General features: G+C 44.0%; 3 protein-coding genes across 3 annotated transcripts; 2 read left to right on the plus strand and 1 right to left on the minus strand.

The window, feature by feature from the left end:
- Positions 1-366: 366 nt before the first annotated feature.
- Positions 367-4,408, plus strand: ttc5 (tetratricopeptide repeat domain 5). The gene is made up of 9 exons (XM_034106089.2): positions 367-628; positions 1,608-1,740; positions 1,835-2,046; positions 2,352-2,502; positions 2,585-2,676; positions 2,762-2,965; positions 3,380-3,594; positions 3,676-3,820; positions 3,905-4,408. The coding sequence occupies exons 1-9, from the start codon at positions 566-568 to the stop codon at positions 4,022-4,024; spliced, it is 1,335 nt and encodes a 444-aa protein (XP_033961980.1). The 5' UTR covers positions 367-565; the 3' UTR covers positions 4,025-4,408.
- An 882-nt stretch (positions 4,409-5,290) lies between these two features.
- LOC117463723 (E3 ubiquitin-protein ligase CCNB1IP1) lies at positions 5,291-8,107 on the minus strand. The gene is made up of 5 exons (XM_034106113.1): positions 8,066-8,107; positions 6,977-7,280; positions 6,719-6,865; positions 6,433-6,607; positions 5,291-5,681 (listed from the first exon to the last, which is right to left on the minus strand). Exons 2-5 carry the CDS (start codon positions 7,271-7,273, stop codon positions 5,515-5,517), a joined length of 786 nt encoding a protein of 261 aa, XP_033962004.1. The 5' UTR covers positions 7,274-7,280; positions 8,066-8,107; the 3' UTR covers positions 5,291-5,514.
- A 1,779-nt stretch (positions 8,108-9,886) lies between these two features.
- Positions 9,887-16,494, plus strand: LOC117463447 (sal-like protein 2). The gene is made up of 3 exons (XM_034105685.1): positions 9,887-10,230; positions 11,917-15,206; positions 15,345-16,494. The coding sequence occupies exons 1-3, from the start codon at positions 10,155-10,157 to the stop codon at positions 15,558-15,560; spliced, it is 3,582 nt and encodes a 1,193-aa protein (XP_033961576.1). The 5' UTR covers positions 9,887-10,154; the 3' UTR covers positions 15,561-16,494.
- Positions 16,495-19,397: the final 2,903 nt, after the last annotated feature.

Raw genomic sequence — 19,397 nt, forward strand, 5'->3', positions numbered from 1 at the left:
GAAATGAGAAGGGAGAAGAACATCTAATTGTACCTGCCCCCTTATTAAAATAAATAAATAAAAATCTGTCAGTCACAGCTGCTTAAAAAAACTTACAGTAATATGGAACCAAAATCACAAAAGTCAACACAACAATCCACCATCAGCAAAACAGGTCAACACTACACTGTCTAATTAATCGTTCTTTATACATTTTCTTAAACCTAAATAAGTTCATACAGCCCTTTAAATCATTAAGTGAAGAATTCCACAAATACATACATTATTATACCTTTACAAACATTTACTCAAATCTTTATTTTAGCCAATACAACATATATTCTCGTCGGGTTCATTTCAGAGACGGACTTGTCTAACTTCCGTTATCGGTGAAATTAAAAGCCTATTTCCTTCGCGCTAAAATATATTGTTTTCGTGCAATTTGGGTAGATAAATGTTTCCTGTCATCATCTGATTTGTATAACCTTGGACTAAATACTTGTTTCGTATTTCTTAATATTTTTTTATTTTTGCCAACAGCCTTTTTTGTTTTTTTCTAACTGCCTTTTTTTCTGCTAACGAAAAGATGGCGGAGGAGGAGAAGAGTGGAGAGCCTGTAAAAGAGAAAAACGAGCTGCAAATGTTGACGGTAATTTATTTCAACAATATAAGATTCATATTTAAATCCACTAAGTGTCTAAGCCTTATTGTTTGGTTGACTTCTCGGGATCTCAGCGTGTTTTCTTGTGTGTGCATCTCAATTTGCTAGCTTGACATCTTGTTACTATAACAACTGCGATGCTAACATACCTTGTTTAGTTTTTTTCCTTTACTTAAAATACTACGTCAGGTGTATGAGTGCAGTTTTATGTTATTCTACGTGTTGAATATGCTTTACAGTCACCCTATTTGATAGTCAGATACCAGACTAATGTGTATTATTAGCTTATCTATTCACTTCTTGCTGAGTCACCAGGTTGTCAGTGTGACTTTAGACTTAATGCAACAAGGATGGACACTACAGATGTTTTATTAAGACAGTTCAAGGTTCATTGCTAAATCATCCTTTATCAATAACCTGTGTTAGACACCATGAGTCCAACGGCAGGTGCACATATCGTTTCCCCTTTTACAAATGCCCATCATTAACAATCATCGCAACAAAACTATGATTTGGCCGTTGTTAATTTGGGGATACTCAATAATTTGAGAATTGCACTTCCACTAAGCTTCACAAAACCAAAAGATCGGACTCTTATGTGGGTCAAGCACCGAGACAACTGCATCCTACAATTCCCATAATGCAACTCTAAAGCTTCTGTCATGAGAGCCTCTTTGTCTGGTTATGGCCACCTTTGGTTCCCAGTTTGTATGGCAGGTTTCCTGTATTTTGATACTTAATAGACTTTTACGATGTACATTTGAATGTATTGATGTTTACAACTTAATTTGGATTGGTTAGTTAATTACAGGTATATTATTTTATGCCATATAGTCCCACCAACTTATTAAATAAAAGAAGACATCGTTTTTTCTAACTCAATACTGCACTGCAGGCAGAGAACTGGGCCTTTGGTCTATTTTTAACTGCTGTCAAGAATTCACAATCTTTTTTCCTCGCATCACAGGAGCTGGTGGATGACCTGTATAATTTCAGAGAACACTATTTTGAGACTCACAGTGTGGAGGAAGCTGGGAAGAAACAAAATGATGTTGCACAGGAGATGGAAAAGACACTGAAGAAGCTGGAGGAAAAAGAAAGTAAGGGTTATATTTACACAAAAGCACTTGGGCCTTTTAATTTCCAGAATTTAATTCACACTCGCTGTACCTCTGTGTTAACGAACACCCACAGATCAGTTAAAACACAAAGTAGAGTTCCTGCTGCAGAAGGGCAGGTGCCTGAACGTGTCACCTGACTTCAACGCCGTAGCCGAAGAGTGCCTTTCCCGCGCCGTGAAGCTGGAGCCCGGCCTGGTGGAGGGCTGGAACACACTGGGGGAGCAGTTCTGGAAGAAGGGAGACCTGACTGGGGCCAAGAACTGCTTCACAGGAGCCTTGCAACAGGTACATTAAAGACGGAAAGAGAAGAGGTCATGTCTTCAACTCAGAGAGGCATAATCTTCCATTCTGTCCCCTTTGCTTTTCATACATAATAAGCCATAATACAAGAAACCCCTTTATGATTTAGTCGTAAAGTCAAATCAGTAACACACAAGGTATTTCAAAAGTTAGAATTTCTGGCACTAATGCAAGCAGTATATTTGTGTATGGTTGTTTCTGAATGAATAGAACTCCTGTGGAATTATCCCTATCATGTATAGTTAACGTATTAACTCCTGTTTCTTACTCTTTATCTCCCCCCTGTGTAGAGTCAGAACAAAGTGTCGCTACGCAACCTGTCGATGGTTCTGAGGCAGATGCCGACGGCGAACAGCGACGTACACAACAAGCACGTGATGGACAGCGTGGTCCTGGCCCGAGAAGCGGTCCAGCTGGACGTCACTGACGGAACCTCCTGGTGTGAGTAGAGCGTCTGGATTCTACCATTCAGCAGGGAGGAGAGGAAACTAATGTATGCTAAAATGAGTTCTTGTTTCGACAGACATCCTGGGAAATGCCAACGTGTCCCTGTTTTTCACCAGCGGACAGAAACCACAGTTGTCTCAACAAGCTATGAGTGCCTATGCACAATCGGTGAGTACTGAGCTCTCGGCGTGTTTGTTCAAATCTATCGACACTTCTCGCACTAATGTTTTCATCGTCTCCTCCTCGTTTGCAGGAGAAAGTGGACAGAGCTGCCTCGTGTTATCCTGAGCTGCATTACAACCGCGCCACTCTCTTCCAGTACGAGGAGATGTTCGGGTCTGCGCTGGACGGCTACACCCGAGCCGCGGCGCTGGACCCGGGCTGGGAGGATGCTCGGGTGAGAGAGAAGCAGCTGCTGGAGTATCTGCGGAAAGTCACAGAACTCATACAGAACAAGGTATGGAGAAAAACGCATTACGGTAATAGCAGAATAAGAAAACCAGCAAATAGAAGCTGCTTGAGAAGCTGGAACCCAGGAATGTTTTGCACTTTTTGCCTCAAAGTTTTTAAATCAAAATGGTTATCAATTAATCAATTTTCTTCCTATATGATTTATCATGAAACCATTATAGCGCTAGTAGACTCTTTGAAAATCAAAACGTCAGTTTAACATTGAAATGAAGTTACTATAAATGTTTAATTTAAATAATGGAGCATTCTGCATCAACGTGGGAGGGAACTAACACTGAAATGACAGCTCGAAGAAGTAATAAATGAACTAAAAGACTACACTTTTCTACCACTAGGTGTCAGCAAAGCACATGTATATTTCTTGTCTTGCCCCTGACCTCCAGTCTCTGCCTCTCCTCAGGGGAAGGTGAAGGCGCGCAGGTTAAGGACGATGCTCTCTAACCTCCACACGTCGGCGCTGGGCCCCTGCTCCTCGCCTCAGTTCCGATCCCCGACAGGTCGCGTCGGCAGCCTGGAGCCCCGGACTCTTTCCTCCCTCACTCACGGTCTCAACGCCGGGGTGGCCGCCCTGGGGAAGGTGGTGTTCAGCCTGGCTTCTGAGGGTCGCATGGCCTTGTGAGTGCAGCTTCATTTCTCATTAATAGCTCACTTGATTTTGAGCGCAGTAGGTGAAATCTTCCTCTTTTTTCCCTCCAGTACGTTTGGCATGGTGGACAGCGAGCAGTCGTGCATCCTGGTGATGGTATACAACACAGCGAACAGTTGGGGCGTCCTGATCGGAGACACTGTAGTCATTCCTGAACCGCAGCTCAAACGAAACAGCATAACGCATAAAGATGAGGTCAGTGTCTCGCGCGTAGGGTTCAAACTGTATAGATGCATGTCTCTCTAAAAGGTCTCACTTTCACATTTCCTCTCTCCGCAGTCGTTTGACTTCAGAAGTATCCGAGTGGACTCTCCGCTGCTCCTCATCGTCAACGGCAAGAAACAAAACGTCCAAAGTCAGATCGCCGCCTCCGTGAGCTACACGCGCCAGAGCGAATGAGATGCACCTGCAGCAGGAAGCGCAGCAAGAGGACCAATAGTTTTTTTCTGGATTTTTGAAGTTCTGATGATTGTGGATGTGTTAATATTCCAAAGTTCGTGCCTGTTTTATGTGTAGTTTTGTAAATAGAGGTCACCCTGTTACTTTGTCTTTAGATAGACACTTTGTTTATATTTATAAATATACTTTTTTTGTGCTCTCTTATTGTGGAGACAGCACAGAGATATTTTTTTGTAAATGAATGAACATTTGATGATTATTATGATGTTAGACTTATGACTTTACCCTGAGCAAATCATTTTACCGTTCATATGTTGTTTTCGTGTTGTTTTAAAACAGCATCGGAGTCCCCAAAAATGTATGTAAAGAAATAATTGACTATAATGGTAATTCGTTATTTGAAGAAATAGCTTTTTACTGGCGGACACTTTGGCACTTCTCAGTAGGAAAAGAACAGGTGTATTAAGGAACATATCCTATGGTTCAGCTCTATTCAATTCAGCTGTGTGCACAATACCAGGACTTTAAAATGGAGACACACAGAGAGACAAGAGAGAGACACACAGCAAGACAAGAGAGAGAGACGAAAGAGAGAGACACAGAGACGAAAGAGAGAGACACACACAGAGAGACGAGAGAAAGACACACAGAGAGACAAGAGACAAGAGAGACACACACACACACAGACGAGAGAGAGACAAACACAGAGAGACGAGAGACACATAGAGGCAAGAGAGAGACACACAAACAGAGAGAGACCGTCTATTTACACCTGTGTCTTACCAACTTAGATATGTCAAAATGTCTTATGTTAAAAAAGCCAACGTTTGACTACAATGATAATCATGTCATTGTTAAAAAAGAATAATTATAAATATGTCCCTTATTGGTTAACCAGCATACTGAATGATTTGGTTGTTCGTTATGCAAGAGAAAACGCCCCATTACCCTAAATATTCAAGTCTAGACCTCAGTGGGTCTCCTTATGCTTCCAATCAACAACAACCATTAGTGTTTGCATGATAGACCACCTACTGTTATTCATTTAGTAGCATTATATGCACTGTATCACTTCAGGAACACGTTTGATTTCATTTCTTTTGACTTTTTCTTTCTTAGCTTTTGACCGATAAAAGCCACCCATTGTCTTTACTTAGATACGGCTCAACTACTTCTACTTTTTATCAATTTGTAGGTTTTTCCGACTAGAAGCAGGTAAAGCTCTTTCTCATTTGAACTGGTGGAATAACGGATAACAAAGAGGACTGTAAGGCAGGAAACAGTTTATGTTGTTTTTACTATGTCTTGCCAAGTACTTGTTAACACACTTTTTAGAAGGTTAAATATAGGATTTCCTCCGAGTTTAGTTCAAAATCACAGAAAAAAACTACAAAAATGCACTCAGGGCAAACACTGCCAACAGAAATAAATATTAGAACAACTTAGCATTTTTTAAATAAGTGGAGTTAAGTTCAACAGTTGTGGCCGTCTCAGTGCTTGTTGATGTAGGGCCGGCCTCTCTCCCTGGCGGGGGAGCTGTACTGGAAGAAGTTTTTTGCTCCGTCAGCCTCCAGGCAGGAGAAGAACCGCCCGTCCCCACCGGGGGCCACGGAGAGGAACTGTGGGCTCCTCTGGGGAGTTCCCTGCCGAGCCACGCCTGCGCCACACACATGGGGGTTGATGGATGTTTCTCATTGTTTTGCCGGTTTGAAATTCCTTTACATTGACAATCGGCTCCTACTGTTTTTTCCTTAATGACCACTTCTCTACAAAACACCTACAGCTGTGTTTCCCTTTGTCTTTCCTTTTAACATCATTCTCTCTGCTTCCTTCCTCTTGTCATTCGTCAGTTCTGATGTGACAACTGATTTAATAAAAGCAAGATTTTCCTGACAAACTCATGGATTCGGTGAGAAATGGTTATTTCCTTGTGGATCAATCCGTGTTTGCCATTTACACTAGCAAGGAAACGGTTAACTTTACAGCTTGTTGGTGTCATCCTATTATCTGTTTTTGTCCGACTAGTGTCGACATTTCTCATCTTTCACCATTTCTGCCTGTTCCATTTCTGAAATGAATAGCTGATTATCAACATTGCTGGCAAATCATTTCCGACAATAAGTTGGTGCCAATATTGTTGTTAACATTGGAATTGTATATTAATTCAAGTATTTCATAATTAAATACTTGATAACATTGATGGAAAGCCCGTGTCTTAATGTTTTTCCCAATTTAAAAAAAACAATAACCGTGGAAGTGGGAGAAGTGTGACGAAAGCAAAACACTTTTAAATGTTGAGTATATGGAAGGACAATATGTGTGGCCTGATTGTTTGTAAACTCCTACAAACCATACTCACCTCTTACTGCAAAACCTCAATTTAACCTACAACGTTAACAAGCTCTTACCGATGTTATAGTCGTTCCGTCCTGGTTGTGGCAGCATGTCTCTGTCCCCCGCACCCACCACCATGTTACGCAGCCTCAGAGAGTCGTACAGCCCCTGCAGTTTCTGGTACTGCCTGTTTCTCTCCATCAGCCTCTCAGAAACCTCGCTGTACTTCCTTTTATACTCCTCCATCACCTGAAAGAACAACATGTTTACCCTAAGAGGATTGACAGTCATATTAAGGTCAATTTCAACTTCATTTGTGTTGCTATAAATCTACACTTGAGTTTATGAAAGGTGGTTTACTTTTTTCAGGGAAGCGATTTCCCCCCTCATGCCGGAGAGCTCCACCTCTCTGCTTTGGTTCTGCTGAGTCACCACTTTATCCATCTGCTTCAGCTGGGCCTCCGCTCGAGACAAACTGTACTCTTGAAACATGCGCTCTTGATGGACCTGCTTACAAAGACAAGGGAATTACAAGACAACCAGACTGGTAACAAACTACATTACAAGCCTCACAATTACAGTGATGTTCCCATACATACAAACGGGATTATATTTGACCTGATAGCTCCAGAAGGCCAGAGCTCGGGCGCTGATGTCCAGAATCACATCTGGTCGCAGGCCTGCCAGCACCATGGCTTTGTACTCCTCAGATGGCGACAGCTCTGTCCTCACAATGTCCAGCTTCCCTGACAGCGCAGAGGAGCAGGCCGGGCAGATGGCGGGGGAGCGGCTGAACTCACCGGACCCGTGCTGATCACAGAAGACATGCGAGCAAGCTGTGACCCACGCAAAGCCGCCCAGCTTGGTGCGACACTTTGGGAAGTTACACAGGAGCGTGTCATCGCAGAAAGACATGGCCCGACTGTGAGAAGAACAGTAACATGTCATTAATGGAGCTCAAAGCAATAGGCAAGTCATTAACGGAAAGTTCTATCAAGCAATGACATACAATTGATTTTAAAAGACCTTAACAATATCCAGGTAAAGCAAGTAAAAAAGAATGTAATGCTATATCAGGTCTAAGGCTATGTGAGGGGGTTAACACACACTCTTGTGTATTATATTGAATGATTCAAGAACCAATTTGGTAATAGAATAACCAGGTAGGGTAACAAAGTGTGTGTGTGTGAACATTGAATGACTTTTGCTATTTCATACATTTTTGAGGGTTTTCCTTTCTGATCATTAGGCTTAGGGACATCTCTTAGGACATAGAAGTTTCGACACTTAACACTTAAAACACTGTTTATACCTTTGTGTACATACATTAAGTAATATTTAGTCCATGTTTATTGTTAGAACATTTGCCTCCAAGTTTTACTTTGGACAACTTATCTATTTCAAATGAACAATGAGAAAAGGGGTTACTACTATTCCCCAAAACCTTGCTGCGTGAAGGAGTATGTAGCAATGTAGCTTAGCTTAATTAGCTAGCTTAATGTTACGTCAACTGCCATTAAATGTTAGCATTAGCATCATAGCAGGTAATTTCATATGCTCAGTTAGTTAACAGCTATCTCCGCGTTTTGTTTAACCGCTGGTTTTAAAGAGAACTACTTTGATATCTTAAAGTATATATTGATAAACTTGTACGGACACTTTAAAGTCGAATTTAAGTACATTTCGGGAGATTATCTACAAACCTACCAGTTAGCTCTTCACTCGGCAGGTGACGCTAAATGAATACTGTATTCTGATTGGCTGATTACCACTCAGACTCTCAACTGTAAAATCTCGATATATTCACTTTATACGGAGATTTTAAAATATGTAAATAGGTAACTTTTGCTTATGAGTGGTGCAAGTACCTAAGAAAATTTAATCAAAACAATATATAGTATCCTTAAATGTGCCAATCTCCATAATGAGTACTTTTACTTTTGAAACTTTAAGTAGCCATATTTAGATGCCAATACTTTATACTTTTACTTGAATAAAAAATGTTTAACAGAGTATTCCTACGCCTTGGTACTTCTACTTTTACTTAAGTACAAGATATGAGTACTTATTCCACCTCTGGTTATGATTTCATACAACTTGGGCTATGCACTTGTTATAAAGTAAACATATAATTCAATTAGCATTTGTATTCTCTGGCTACTTACTTTACTGCATGTGAATTTGGACTTTACTTTCATGTTATTTTCCAAGTGATTATGAAATTGGATGAAGTGAGATATTTTAATGAACACTCCAAACCGCAAACCCTATATAAACATGTAACTTCACCCCCCAAATCAAATAACGCCCTTCTTACAGCCTCTGAGTGGATATATGTATAATCTGAGACACCTACTTAAATATGGCCCCCCTTCTCCTCCACCTCCTCCCACTTTTCTCTCTCTCTCTCCCTCTTTTATCCAATTCTCCACGTGGTACAGGAGTAAAGGCGGGGGGTGAAAGAGGGGCATTGTGCTGTGCAGCAGTGGATCCGGGGGTTCATAGTGAGAGAGGGGAGATGCTCACTCAACTGTGTCCAGCACGCCATTGTCAAATATTCCCATCTATTCTCTGCCTTTTAAATAGAGCTCCAGTGTAAGATGCTTTTTCTGCGGGGGTGGTGGGAGGGGGGGTATTATACGCTTGGTGATAACACACAAAATACATGCATGTGGAATGGCTGTGTGGCCCCACTTGCACACAACTCAGTGCGCTGTTGTTGATAATTGGCCCTATGGAAATCAAAGGGTAGAAATATCGCATGTTCACTCCTCATCCGGCTTAATAAAACGAGTGGGAACACGGATTCTTGACTGTTGGAAACCACCTGCAAGTCAAATTATGGCTGCTTGACTATTTATCCACCTTGCTGAAATTATTCAAGTGTCTGCAGTACACCTAAACAGATGTGTCCTGATGGAAATGTCACCTGTTACTTCTTTAGACATGTTATTGCATCTTAATTAGACCCACAGTGATTTATTTTCTTCCTGGCATTATTTAAACATTTATCTTAGTCAAATAGATAATTCTAACGCCAATTTACATTTGTGTTCAAGCCATCCAACGGCTTTGACACCTAATTGTCATGTTTTATTGAAAGTTTATAGCTGCTGCGTGAGTGTGTAAAGAAAAATAAAGCTGGGGAGAATGAGAAAGAGAGAAGCAGGGAGGCTGTGTGTTACACGCCATTGAAATGCAAATATCATTGAAGAACAAGGAGTGGTTCTGTGTGTGTTTGTGAGTGTGTATGGCGTGTGCGTGTGTGTGTGTGTGTGTGTGTGTGTGTGTGTGTGTGTGTGTGTGTGTGTGTGTGTGTGTGTGTGTGTGTGTGTGTGTGTGTGTGTGTGTGTGTGTGTGTGTGTGTGTGTGTGTGTGTGTGTGTGTGTGAGAGTGTGTGTGTGTGTGTTCCCTGTATGTGCATGCAGCGGGGCAGCAGTGGGAGAGGAGGGGCGCAAATTGGACAAGTTTTTTGGGGGAGAAGAGACTTTAGGAAACAGCCACACACACGCACTCACGGCAGCTTCATATGGCACGGTGCAGACCTGCGGATTTCCAAATACCAATTGCTACCTTTTTTTAATTTTTCCAAAAAGCATACGTTCTTTTATCACTTTTAAGTCAGCTTACATATTCCTTTAACATTTCCTTTTTTATTCCGGGGCTTTCGGGATGTGCGCAACTCTTGAACTTTAAATGCTTGGATGGTTTCAGGAGCGCTTCCGAGTGCGCAAAAACGTGCCTACTACCATTCAACAAACTGATGCCCCCCTCTCCCTCTGAGTCGCAGTGAATCATGTCACGCCGGAAGCAGAAGCGACCCCAGCATCTAGTTAACTCGGATCCGGGGGGCCCAAGGCTGCTATCTCACGGTGAGTACACATCTTTACGAGTGTGCATGCGTTTTTGTCTTGAATTTCATGAAAGGGTGCAACAAGCTTGCAAACAAATGGTGCTCAACAATGCATGCGGAATTAACTCAAGTCCTACAACAAAACGGAAAACTTAACCGAAGCAAAAGTTTGTGTTTCGACGCACATAAATTGTGTGCGCTGTTTGGGCTACTGTGCGCTTTTGTCGTTGATCGACGTGATTTTCACACGTTTATTTATGCATGGCCACATTCCAACAAACGCACCTGATTGAACAAACCAAAAAGTTGAAGATCTAAGTTTGTCAACTAAAGAAACCCCTCCTGTTCAGCCATTCACTGTAATGGGCCCCACTAAATGGGGGCCTTAGGCACACAATAAACGTGTCCCTGTGAAATGAATAGAGCAGGATTAACTAACATACATCTGTGGCCATTTTCATTTGCTGTTGGTCCTCTAGGAAACCAACAGGCTGCGCAGCGCTGACTGCTGGAGGTCTTTGATTAGTATAGAGCACCCTCTTATTTGTTAACAATAAAGTGCATGGGTGGGGGGAAGGGAAGCCAGTGTTTTTGGTAAAGATTAATCTTCCACCCATCTATTCTCTTCGTCCATGCCTTTCTCTCTTATGCACCCCTCTTCCCCCATTTTCCACCTTCTCAATACTTCCCTCCCCTTTCTTTATCCCTCTTTCTCGCCCCCCAACCCTATTGACTGTATACTCCTACACAGTTGGGGGGGGGGGGCTCAGATGGATGAGAAAAAAAGATTCAGAGGGGAACGAGAGATTGCTCTTGCACTTGTTCTGTTTTACAATGGGTACTATCTTCCAGTGCATGCACTTTAGACTCTCTGCAGGTAAACTTCCTCCAAAGGAAGTGTACCTGGTAGTTATTGTATGTTTCCCGCAGGTTGAGGTTTGTTTAGAAGTCACAGAGGAGGAATTTCACTTACAGTCTTTCATTCCATCACTATATCACTCCAGGAGGGAATAGTTAGTTTGTCTCTCCATTGTTGTTACCCTCCCCCTTCTTTTTCTTTTACTCTTTCTCACTCTGTGCTCAAGATTCTGAAAGAATTTGACCCCCGAGCAGCACAGGTCAGATTAGTTGACCAATCAGAGTGTCTGGACAGTGCCCAGAACCCTTAGCTTGGCCTGACCCTTGACCTCTACTGTGACGTAAGGGGGGAAGGGTGAATAGGGAGATGAAAGACGTAACTGCTGTAGGGAGGGGGTGGGTTAAGAGGGGTTATGGGTTGTCTTGGTGATGCCCATTGTCCTGTAAAATGTGTTGCCATAGCAGCAAGGTGGTCTGTAAGCTTTTTTGTCTGTGCAAGATGTTTGAGGAGTTTTGCTCCAGAGAGCACAGATTGAGACAAGACATTACAAAGACTCATGGACTTCAGAGTTTCTTCCATTTGTTTATTTGCTTGTTCAAGGCCATTTCCTAGCAGGCATTTCTTTTGAAGTCGTAACCTGATCTTTTGGTATGCACACACATTTGCAAACTAAACTTGTAAACAATAGAATCAATGAAATAAACAGACTGTAACTGGACCAGGACGTTTTCATTAATTGACATACCTTAATGTTTGGTCTGATATTGGAGACACACTAATGCCTGCAAAGAAACAAACAAAATGGAATTAAAAGTTTAAAAAATATATTTTTCTGTCAATCCTCAGATGATCACCTGGGCATGAAGTCACCATCAACATCTCTTGGCTCAGAAGGTACCTCATCAGGGTCCTCCTCCTCATCCCCCACCTCTCACCAGGACTGCCAGCCGCCTTTGGCCCCTCGCCCATCCCCTGGTGGGCTCCACGCGCCCTCCTTGCCCAGCGAGAGCTCGCCTCCTCCCCATTGGCCCAGCCACATCGCCCCCTTCACCACCTCCCTCCCCAACACCCACTCTTCCCTCTCCCCAGACTTCCCGCACCCCTCGCTATCATCCCAGACTCACTCGCCTCCTCCCCTGGGTCAAACCTCAGGTTCCCACGGCCTTCTTCACCAAGGACACTCCACCATGGCCTCCCCAACAATGGGCAGCTCGGCCACCACCACTACCTCGTCCTCCTCTTCCTCATCCTCTTCTTCTCAGTATGTGCTGCCTCGCCGCGACAGCTCCAGTCCAGGTCATCATCATCATCATCATCAGGCATCCACCTCTCCCGGGCAGCAGGGACAGATCCAGGTGTCACCCACCTTGGCGATACTCCTGGAAGAGCTGAGGGTTTTACAGCAGCGGCAAATCCACCAGATGCAGATAACAGAGGAGATCTGCAGGCACGTTCTGAGGCTGGGAGGTGCCGTCTTTGGCCATGATAACAACCAACAGGTTGGTGGTGCAGACAGCAACCATAAGTCCCTAGGACCTGCATCGTTATCCCCAACGCACCCCTCCACTGCCACGCCAGTAACCACAACCTCATCGCTTTTGACTGGCCTTCCATCTTCCCTCTTCCCACAGCCACCCGTCTCCAAATCAGGTGCTACACATGTCAATGGCAGCAGAGCTCTATCCTCCTCTACCTCATCCTCCATGAGCCCCTCTGTCGCCTCACTACACCCTATGTCCTTGTCACTGGGCCTACCACCACGCTACCTCCACGAGAAGTCATCCAACACCTCCTCGTTTGGCCATAGCAATGGTCTCAGTTTCCCCACCCCTCCCCTTCCTACCGCCAGTCATTCCCAGGATCTCCAGCCCAGCTCCTCCCTTGGCTCTTCCTCCTTAGCAGGACGCCCTCACCATGCGTGCCGTTTCTGTGGGAAGGTGTTGAGCAGCGACTCTTCACTCCAGATCCATCTGAGGTCTCACACAGGCGAGAGGCCCTACCAGTGCCCGGTGTGCTTGAGCCGCTTCACAACCAGAGGGAACCTGAAAGCCCATTTCTTGCGCCACAGAGAGCAGAACCCAGAGCTGTCTCTTTCTCTGCTGCCCCCGGCGCTGTGCGAGCCAACGCCTCCCGCTCCCAGCCCAATCCAGAGAAGGAGAAAACGGCGTGCCGATGACGACGAGCATTTCAACGCTGTGAAAGGAAGCATTCCCGGGATGACGGAGAACATGGCACTAGGGTTCCTGTCTGGTGCGTCCTCTCGGCCACCGCCTTCCTCTTTACCGCTGCCCCCGTCAGTGGACATGGCGTTGCTGTCCACAGCCCATTCACTGCTTCAGCTGAACAGAGCCTCGGCTGCAGCTGCTGCCAGCGTGTCCGGCACTGGTCTGCCTCCTTCCTCTACCTCCTCGTCTTCCTCCTCCGCCATGGGCAGCCACTTCAAAGGAGTAAAGCAGCAGCGATTTGATGAAAACACACCTCCTCACTCTGCCATCCATACTGCTTCCCCATACTCCCAACTGGCCCACCTTCCTAAGATTCTCTTCCCTGACGGCACCTCCTCTCACCACCTTGCACTTCTACGACCCCCAGGCCACTCATCTGCCGCCCACCTCACTTCTCCCCATCAGCTACCCTTCCCCTTTCCACCTTTCCCCAAACCATCAACCTCCGCTTCATCTTCTACCACCACCTCTACCCTGACCTCAGACACCTCCAAGTTGCAACGGTTGGTGCAGAAGCTTGAAAAGCAGCCACAGCGAGGGGCCTCTTCTTCCTCACTATCAGCTGCTGATGCTCATGGGGACACATACGGCCATGACCTGTCCACCACCTCCAGTGCCTATCGCAGGGAAATGTTGGCTGCTCTCGGCCTGAGCCCAAGTGCTACTGGACATATGACCAGCCAGGGAGTCTTAGGTTCTGGCAGTACAACTACGATGACTACTCACTCTCTGCCCACCGCTCAGGCTGCTAATCAGTGTGCTGTTTGCCTGCGTGTCCTCAGCTGCCCCAGGGCTCTGCGCTTGCATCAGGCCACACATCTGGGAGAGCGCCCCTTCCCTTGTAAGCAGTGCGGTCGTTCCTTCTCCACAAAGGGCAGCCTTAGAGCCCACCTTGCCACGCACCGCGCAAGACCGGCCAACTCCCGTGCCTTGAACTCCTGCCCATTGTGCCCACGCAAGTTCACCAATGCCTTGGTACTCCAGCACCATATCCGCTTGCACCTGGGTGGACAAATACCACCTGATGAAGATATGCCTCCCGAAGGCGGAGAAACAGCTGCTGTTTTCGATGAGCGGGAGAATGACTCCCCATCTAAAGCCCCACAACTCCTTCCTCTGGCCCTGACAACAAGCTCCAAGTCTCCAATGGATGCTCTCACCTCAGGGTCGACTTTTAAGAAATCCACAGCTGCTGACGCCACATCTGTGAAGACGGAAGAATTGGAGAGCTCCGCATCAAGTGTTAGCCCACCCGTGACCCGTAATCCCCCCTCAGTGGGAGCAGAGGACCCCCTGCGTCTGGGAGACAACGCCCCAGCTGATGGTAACCCAATCAACGGCTCCATGCACTCTGAAGAGGAGACCCAGGCTGACCTGGTCAGCACCAGCCCTTTCAAAGCACCCTTAGCTAGCTCTCATTCAGCTGTAATGAATGGAGACGCAGAGGCAGATGACACCCCTTTATCTCTGTGCGTTTCAAAGCCTGGAGCAAACAATAATACGCTGCAATCCGTGGTTAATAACGAGGAAGCTTGCTCCACAGACAAACCCACTACAAGTCCTGATTCCAACCCCAAAACCCCAGCTGCAAATCCCTCACCTGCACTCACCCCACCTGCCAGCCCCAAAGCTATCCCTGAGGCTGAAGAGGCCTGTGGCAATGACCCACAGGAGGCTCGAGAGAGTGGTGCTTCAAGCAAAGGCAAGAGTGAGACCACGACAACAAAAGAGCCTTTGCCTGCGCTGGACTCAGAGTCGGAGAAGGATGCTCCAATGGAGGAGAGTAAAGACGGGCACGAAAAGCTTTCAGAGGACCAAGAGCCCTCCGTCCCAGCCCAGCTTCCTCGCTCTGACAAACCCTACAGCTGCTCCCAGTGCGGGAAGGCCTACGCCAGTCGCAGTGGACTTAAGGTAAGGGTTGACTAACTTAGATCAAAAGATAATGATTTTGAGTTTGTAAACATTTTTAAGGGGTAATGCATTTTTTGTCAGGTTAAGATTTCCTCCATTGTGGCTAAATAACTAATATGTTGTGTCTTCCATCAACAGGGCCATATGAAAACTCATCCTGGAGCATCAACCCCCGTCAAGGCTCAAACCAATGACACTGACATTGCGGAGGATTGCAGCTCAAATTCGGCCAATAAGAGCCCGGAAGAGCAAGAAGAAAATCAGGGATTGGCTAAATCACCTGAGAAGGAGGACAGCGCAGATACTAAAGCGATCGGTGTTGTTCCGGTCGAGCCTATGGACACTACTGTGTAGAGTTAGAATCACTGAGCGGCTGCAGTCAGTCTTTAAAAGGGTCCTGACAAAGGAATGTATTTTTTTTTTTTAATAGGACGACCTTTGTTTTTGTAGACATTAATTCTAATTCATGTTTACCTTTTGTAATAGGCAGATAGACGAAGTTGTAGTTTTGCAAGACATTTGTGAATGTAGTATTTTAGCTATGTTATTTTTGTATTTCAAAGACCACAGTGAGGCCTTATCTTACACACTTCACAGAATTGTCACAATGAGAATTATTTGTTTGCGCTTTCGTCTGCTGACACCTTTTTCGGCACATACTGTATAAGCTGGTTTGAAGAAGAGGGACGATCCAGCATTTTACAAGATGAACTCCATACCAAAATAGGCCAGTTTAGTAATGGCCAATGTCTGTAAATATGAGCGGCGGTTACATTTGATGCCTTTTTATCTGACTTGTTTCTTAATGCCATGCTGCTAAAAGCATGTTTCTGATGTGCTGAGTTGCACTGAGAGTTGCACTGTGTCCTGTGCTTCCGAGACATCTTCTTAAACACATTAGCAATGATGATAACCATGATGATAATAATAATAATAATGGTGTGTTAGATGATTTTGTGGGAAGTCCTTGTACTTATTGCTGTAAAAGTTGCTTGCAGCTTATTCAAACTGATGATTGTAAATGTTTTTTTGTTGTCGGTACCTCCCGGGTCAAACCGACAACTAGGATGAGCCCTGTCTGTTATAACTCCCCTCCCTTTATCTTTCTCCCCCTCCATTCCCCCTGCTCCCCTCTCTCTCAAAGCACTTGAGAGTTTTCTGCGCCTGCAGAAATTGTACTGCATTCCTGCTTCACCCAGTTTAGTATTCCTTGTAAACCCCTTTTTTGTAGCATTGACAAACTATGTTCCCATGACTCCCATGTGATGTATAAAAGATAAATAAAACAATGGCGATGTGAAGAGGAGACCGGTTTGTTGCTCGTCTGTGCTTTTCTGTATATGTTTTTGTTCTGGGTTCAGTTTAAGCCCGTCTCTGTGAATTCATTTATCTGCTTAAGTATTCTGTTTGCATGACTCTTATTCTGTGTGCTGTTGGTCAGTTTTCGCTTGTTTGTTCCAGCTCTCGGTGTGTCTGGAATCGGGGGGGGGGGGGGGTTCTTTGTCTGGGCTAGCTGTCTCCTAATTCTGCCTTTTTTGTCCTCAATGTCTTTTAATATGTTGCAGTTCTCCACTACTGTGTGTGTGTGTGTGTGTGTGTGTGTGTGTGTGTGTGTGTGTGTGTGTGTGTGTGTGTGTGTGTGTGTGTGTGTGTGTGTGTGTGTGTGTGTGTGTGTGTGTGTGTGTGTGTGTGTGTGTGTGTGTGTGTGTGTGAAAAGGATAATCAGAGCCTGTATGAGTGTGATTGAGGGTGCAGCTGTAGAGGCCGCCACCTCCCTCCCTCCCCTCTCTGTGTCATACGTTCTTTTATACGCACCCTCTTTCATTTTCTCTTTCATTTCTCTCCCTCACTCTTTCTGCTCACCCCTGTACTCCCCCCCTCCTCCCATCCCATGTAATGAGCTGACACACAGGAAGCTCTAATCCTCACACAATGCCACCCCTCTTCCCCCCAGAGTGACTGGGAGCGGGACAGGGGGCAACAGGGACCAACCTGGCCCAGCTGTCCCCAAAATGGCTGCCTTTAATCCCTCCCGTTTTTGAGCTCCTGAATCCATGACAACCCGTAACCAAGGAGAAGAATGCTCAGGGGCAGAGAGCGGGACAAAAGGAGTGAAAAGAGCCATGTGTGAGAAGTTTGTCCACATGCTTTCGTGGGCGACAAGGGACGTGTCTCAATCAAAAAAAGAAAGAAAGAAAAAGAAAAATTTGAATAGTTTTCAGTTTAAGAAAAGGAGCAGAGAGATGGAGGTGAAGACAGAAGTCAACAGGTGTGATGGGGACGGTCGGTCACATGTAACACATTATCAAACAGCTTTAATCAACATCAATCATCACTTTTAGAAGTGCTTAAACTACAATTAAAGGAGAATCCTCATCTCAAAAAGTTATTTTCTTTTAAATTGATTTAATTTGGGAAAGATTAAACATATCTTGTTGATCCGAAGTCGTATTTTAAAATGAGTTGTGTTCCTGTTAAACAAGTTTATTAAGTTATATGATCTTAATAATTTTTTAACTTAACATGTAAACTCACTTGATAAAATTAAGTGGAACCTGCTGACAAAATACACTTAATTTAAGTCATTGTTTTGTGAGTGTGTGAGAAGTTTGTCCACATGCTTTCAAAAAAGTAGTCTGAATAGTTTTCAGTTTAAGAAAAGATCAGAGAGATGGAGGTGAAGACAGAAGTCAACAGGTGTGATGGAGACGGTCGATCACACGTAACACGTTATCACTTATCAAAAAGCTGGAATCGACATCAATCGTCAGAAAAACGTTTGTTGATGTAATGTGCATATTTAACCTACAATTAAAGAAGAGTCAACATCTATCGGGACGACAAACCGTTGATTAGCGTGGTTTTGGTCAACAGCTGCCTTTCAACTGAAATGTGACAGAATCACGCAGTTCATGTTTTTAATGATATGCTTATTAAAACGTTTTAGTCCCCCTATTTAAAAAGAACAACAAACAAAACAAAGAAACTTATGTTAAACCCTAATGGAAAGCACTAAGGCTCCCAATTTAGTATTTTGTAGCCAAATATAAATATTTAATAGATTGAACATCTCTATCAACACACTATAATACATCTTCCCATGTTTGCCCATAAGTGGAGTTAGCTGTATTAACAATATAATAAATGCTAATACAGTAACACTTCACAGGTAAATGATCCAATCCATTTTATTTCTATAGCACATTTAAAAACAACAGAGTTGAACAAAGTGCTGTACATCAACAACTAAAAAACATAGCATACATACAAACAAATGTAAAACACGAGACAATGAAACCAGATCAGAAGCCACAGACTGAAAAACTCTCCTACAAAAAACAATACAAAACACTAGAAAGACAACAACCCAAATGTAAAAGCACAAGTGTCAGGGAAAAGAAGTGGGTTTTTAAATGAGATTTACAAACAGGCAGAGTTGGAGCAAGTCTAACCTGGAGGGGCAATTCCTTCCATAACGTTGGAGCTGCAACCGCAAAACACTTTTCTTATAGCTACATAATGTGTTATAAACCATTGATTAAATGTTTGTATACTGCTTATAAATGCTTGTTGTGTCTGGAGACTTTTGTTTGTTTGTTATTTTACACTTTGTACAAGAATAGTTCAAACTTTCATTAACGTCCCGAATGTACACTAAAAACCGAGAATAGATAATGATTCCTTTATGTAACTTCTACACTCTCTTGTTACGAGTTTTTAAAGGTCAGACAACTCACTGCTTTATAGTTTCTCTTTTGTTAACTGGACTTATAACTTCACACTGGACATTTGATATTTAAATGTAATTTAATATGCCATTCTTGGACACTAAATTAAATAATATCCTACTTTTATATTGTGTGAGCTGTAATTTACCCCTTCAATAGTGTTTTATTTGTCATATTTTATATTTTCACTCTTTTAGTTCTGTTTTATCTTCTATTCTGAGATGTTTATATTGTATAATTGTTTAGTTTCTACTCTTTCGTATTTCTTATTATGTGCAATACTCTGTTTTACTGCTACTGCTGCTGCTGCTGCTGCTGCTGCTGCTGCTGCTGCTGCTGCTGCTGCAACGAAAGGGGCGGTGGTGGCGAAGTCCATAGGGACTTGGCAACTGGAAGGTCACCAGTTCAAGTCCCGGAAAGACCAAGTGCTACTGAGGTGTCCCTGAGCAAGGCACTGCTCCCT

This window comes from Pseudochaenichthys georgianus, chromosome 18 (assembly GCF_902827115.2).
Source record: "Pseudochaenichthys georgianus chromosome 18, fPseGeo1.2, whole genome shotgun sequence".
Classification (NCBI taxonomy): Eukaryota; Metazoa; Chordata; class Actinopteri; order Perciformes; family Channichthyidae; genus Pseudochaenichthys; species Pseudochaenichthys georgianus.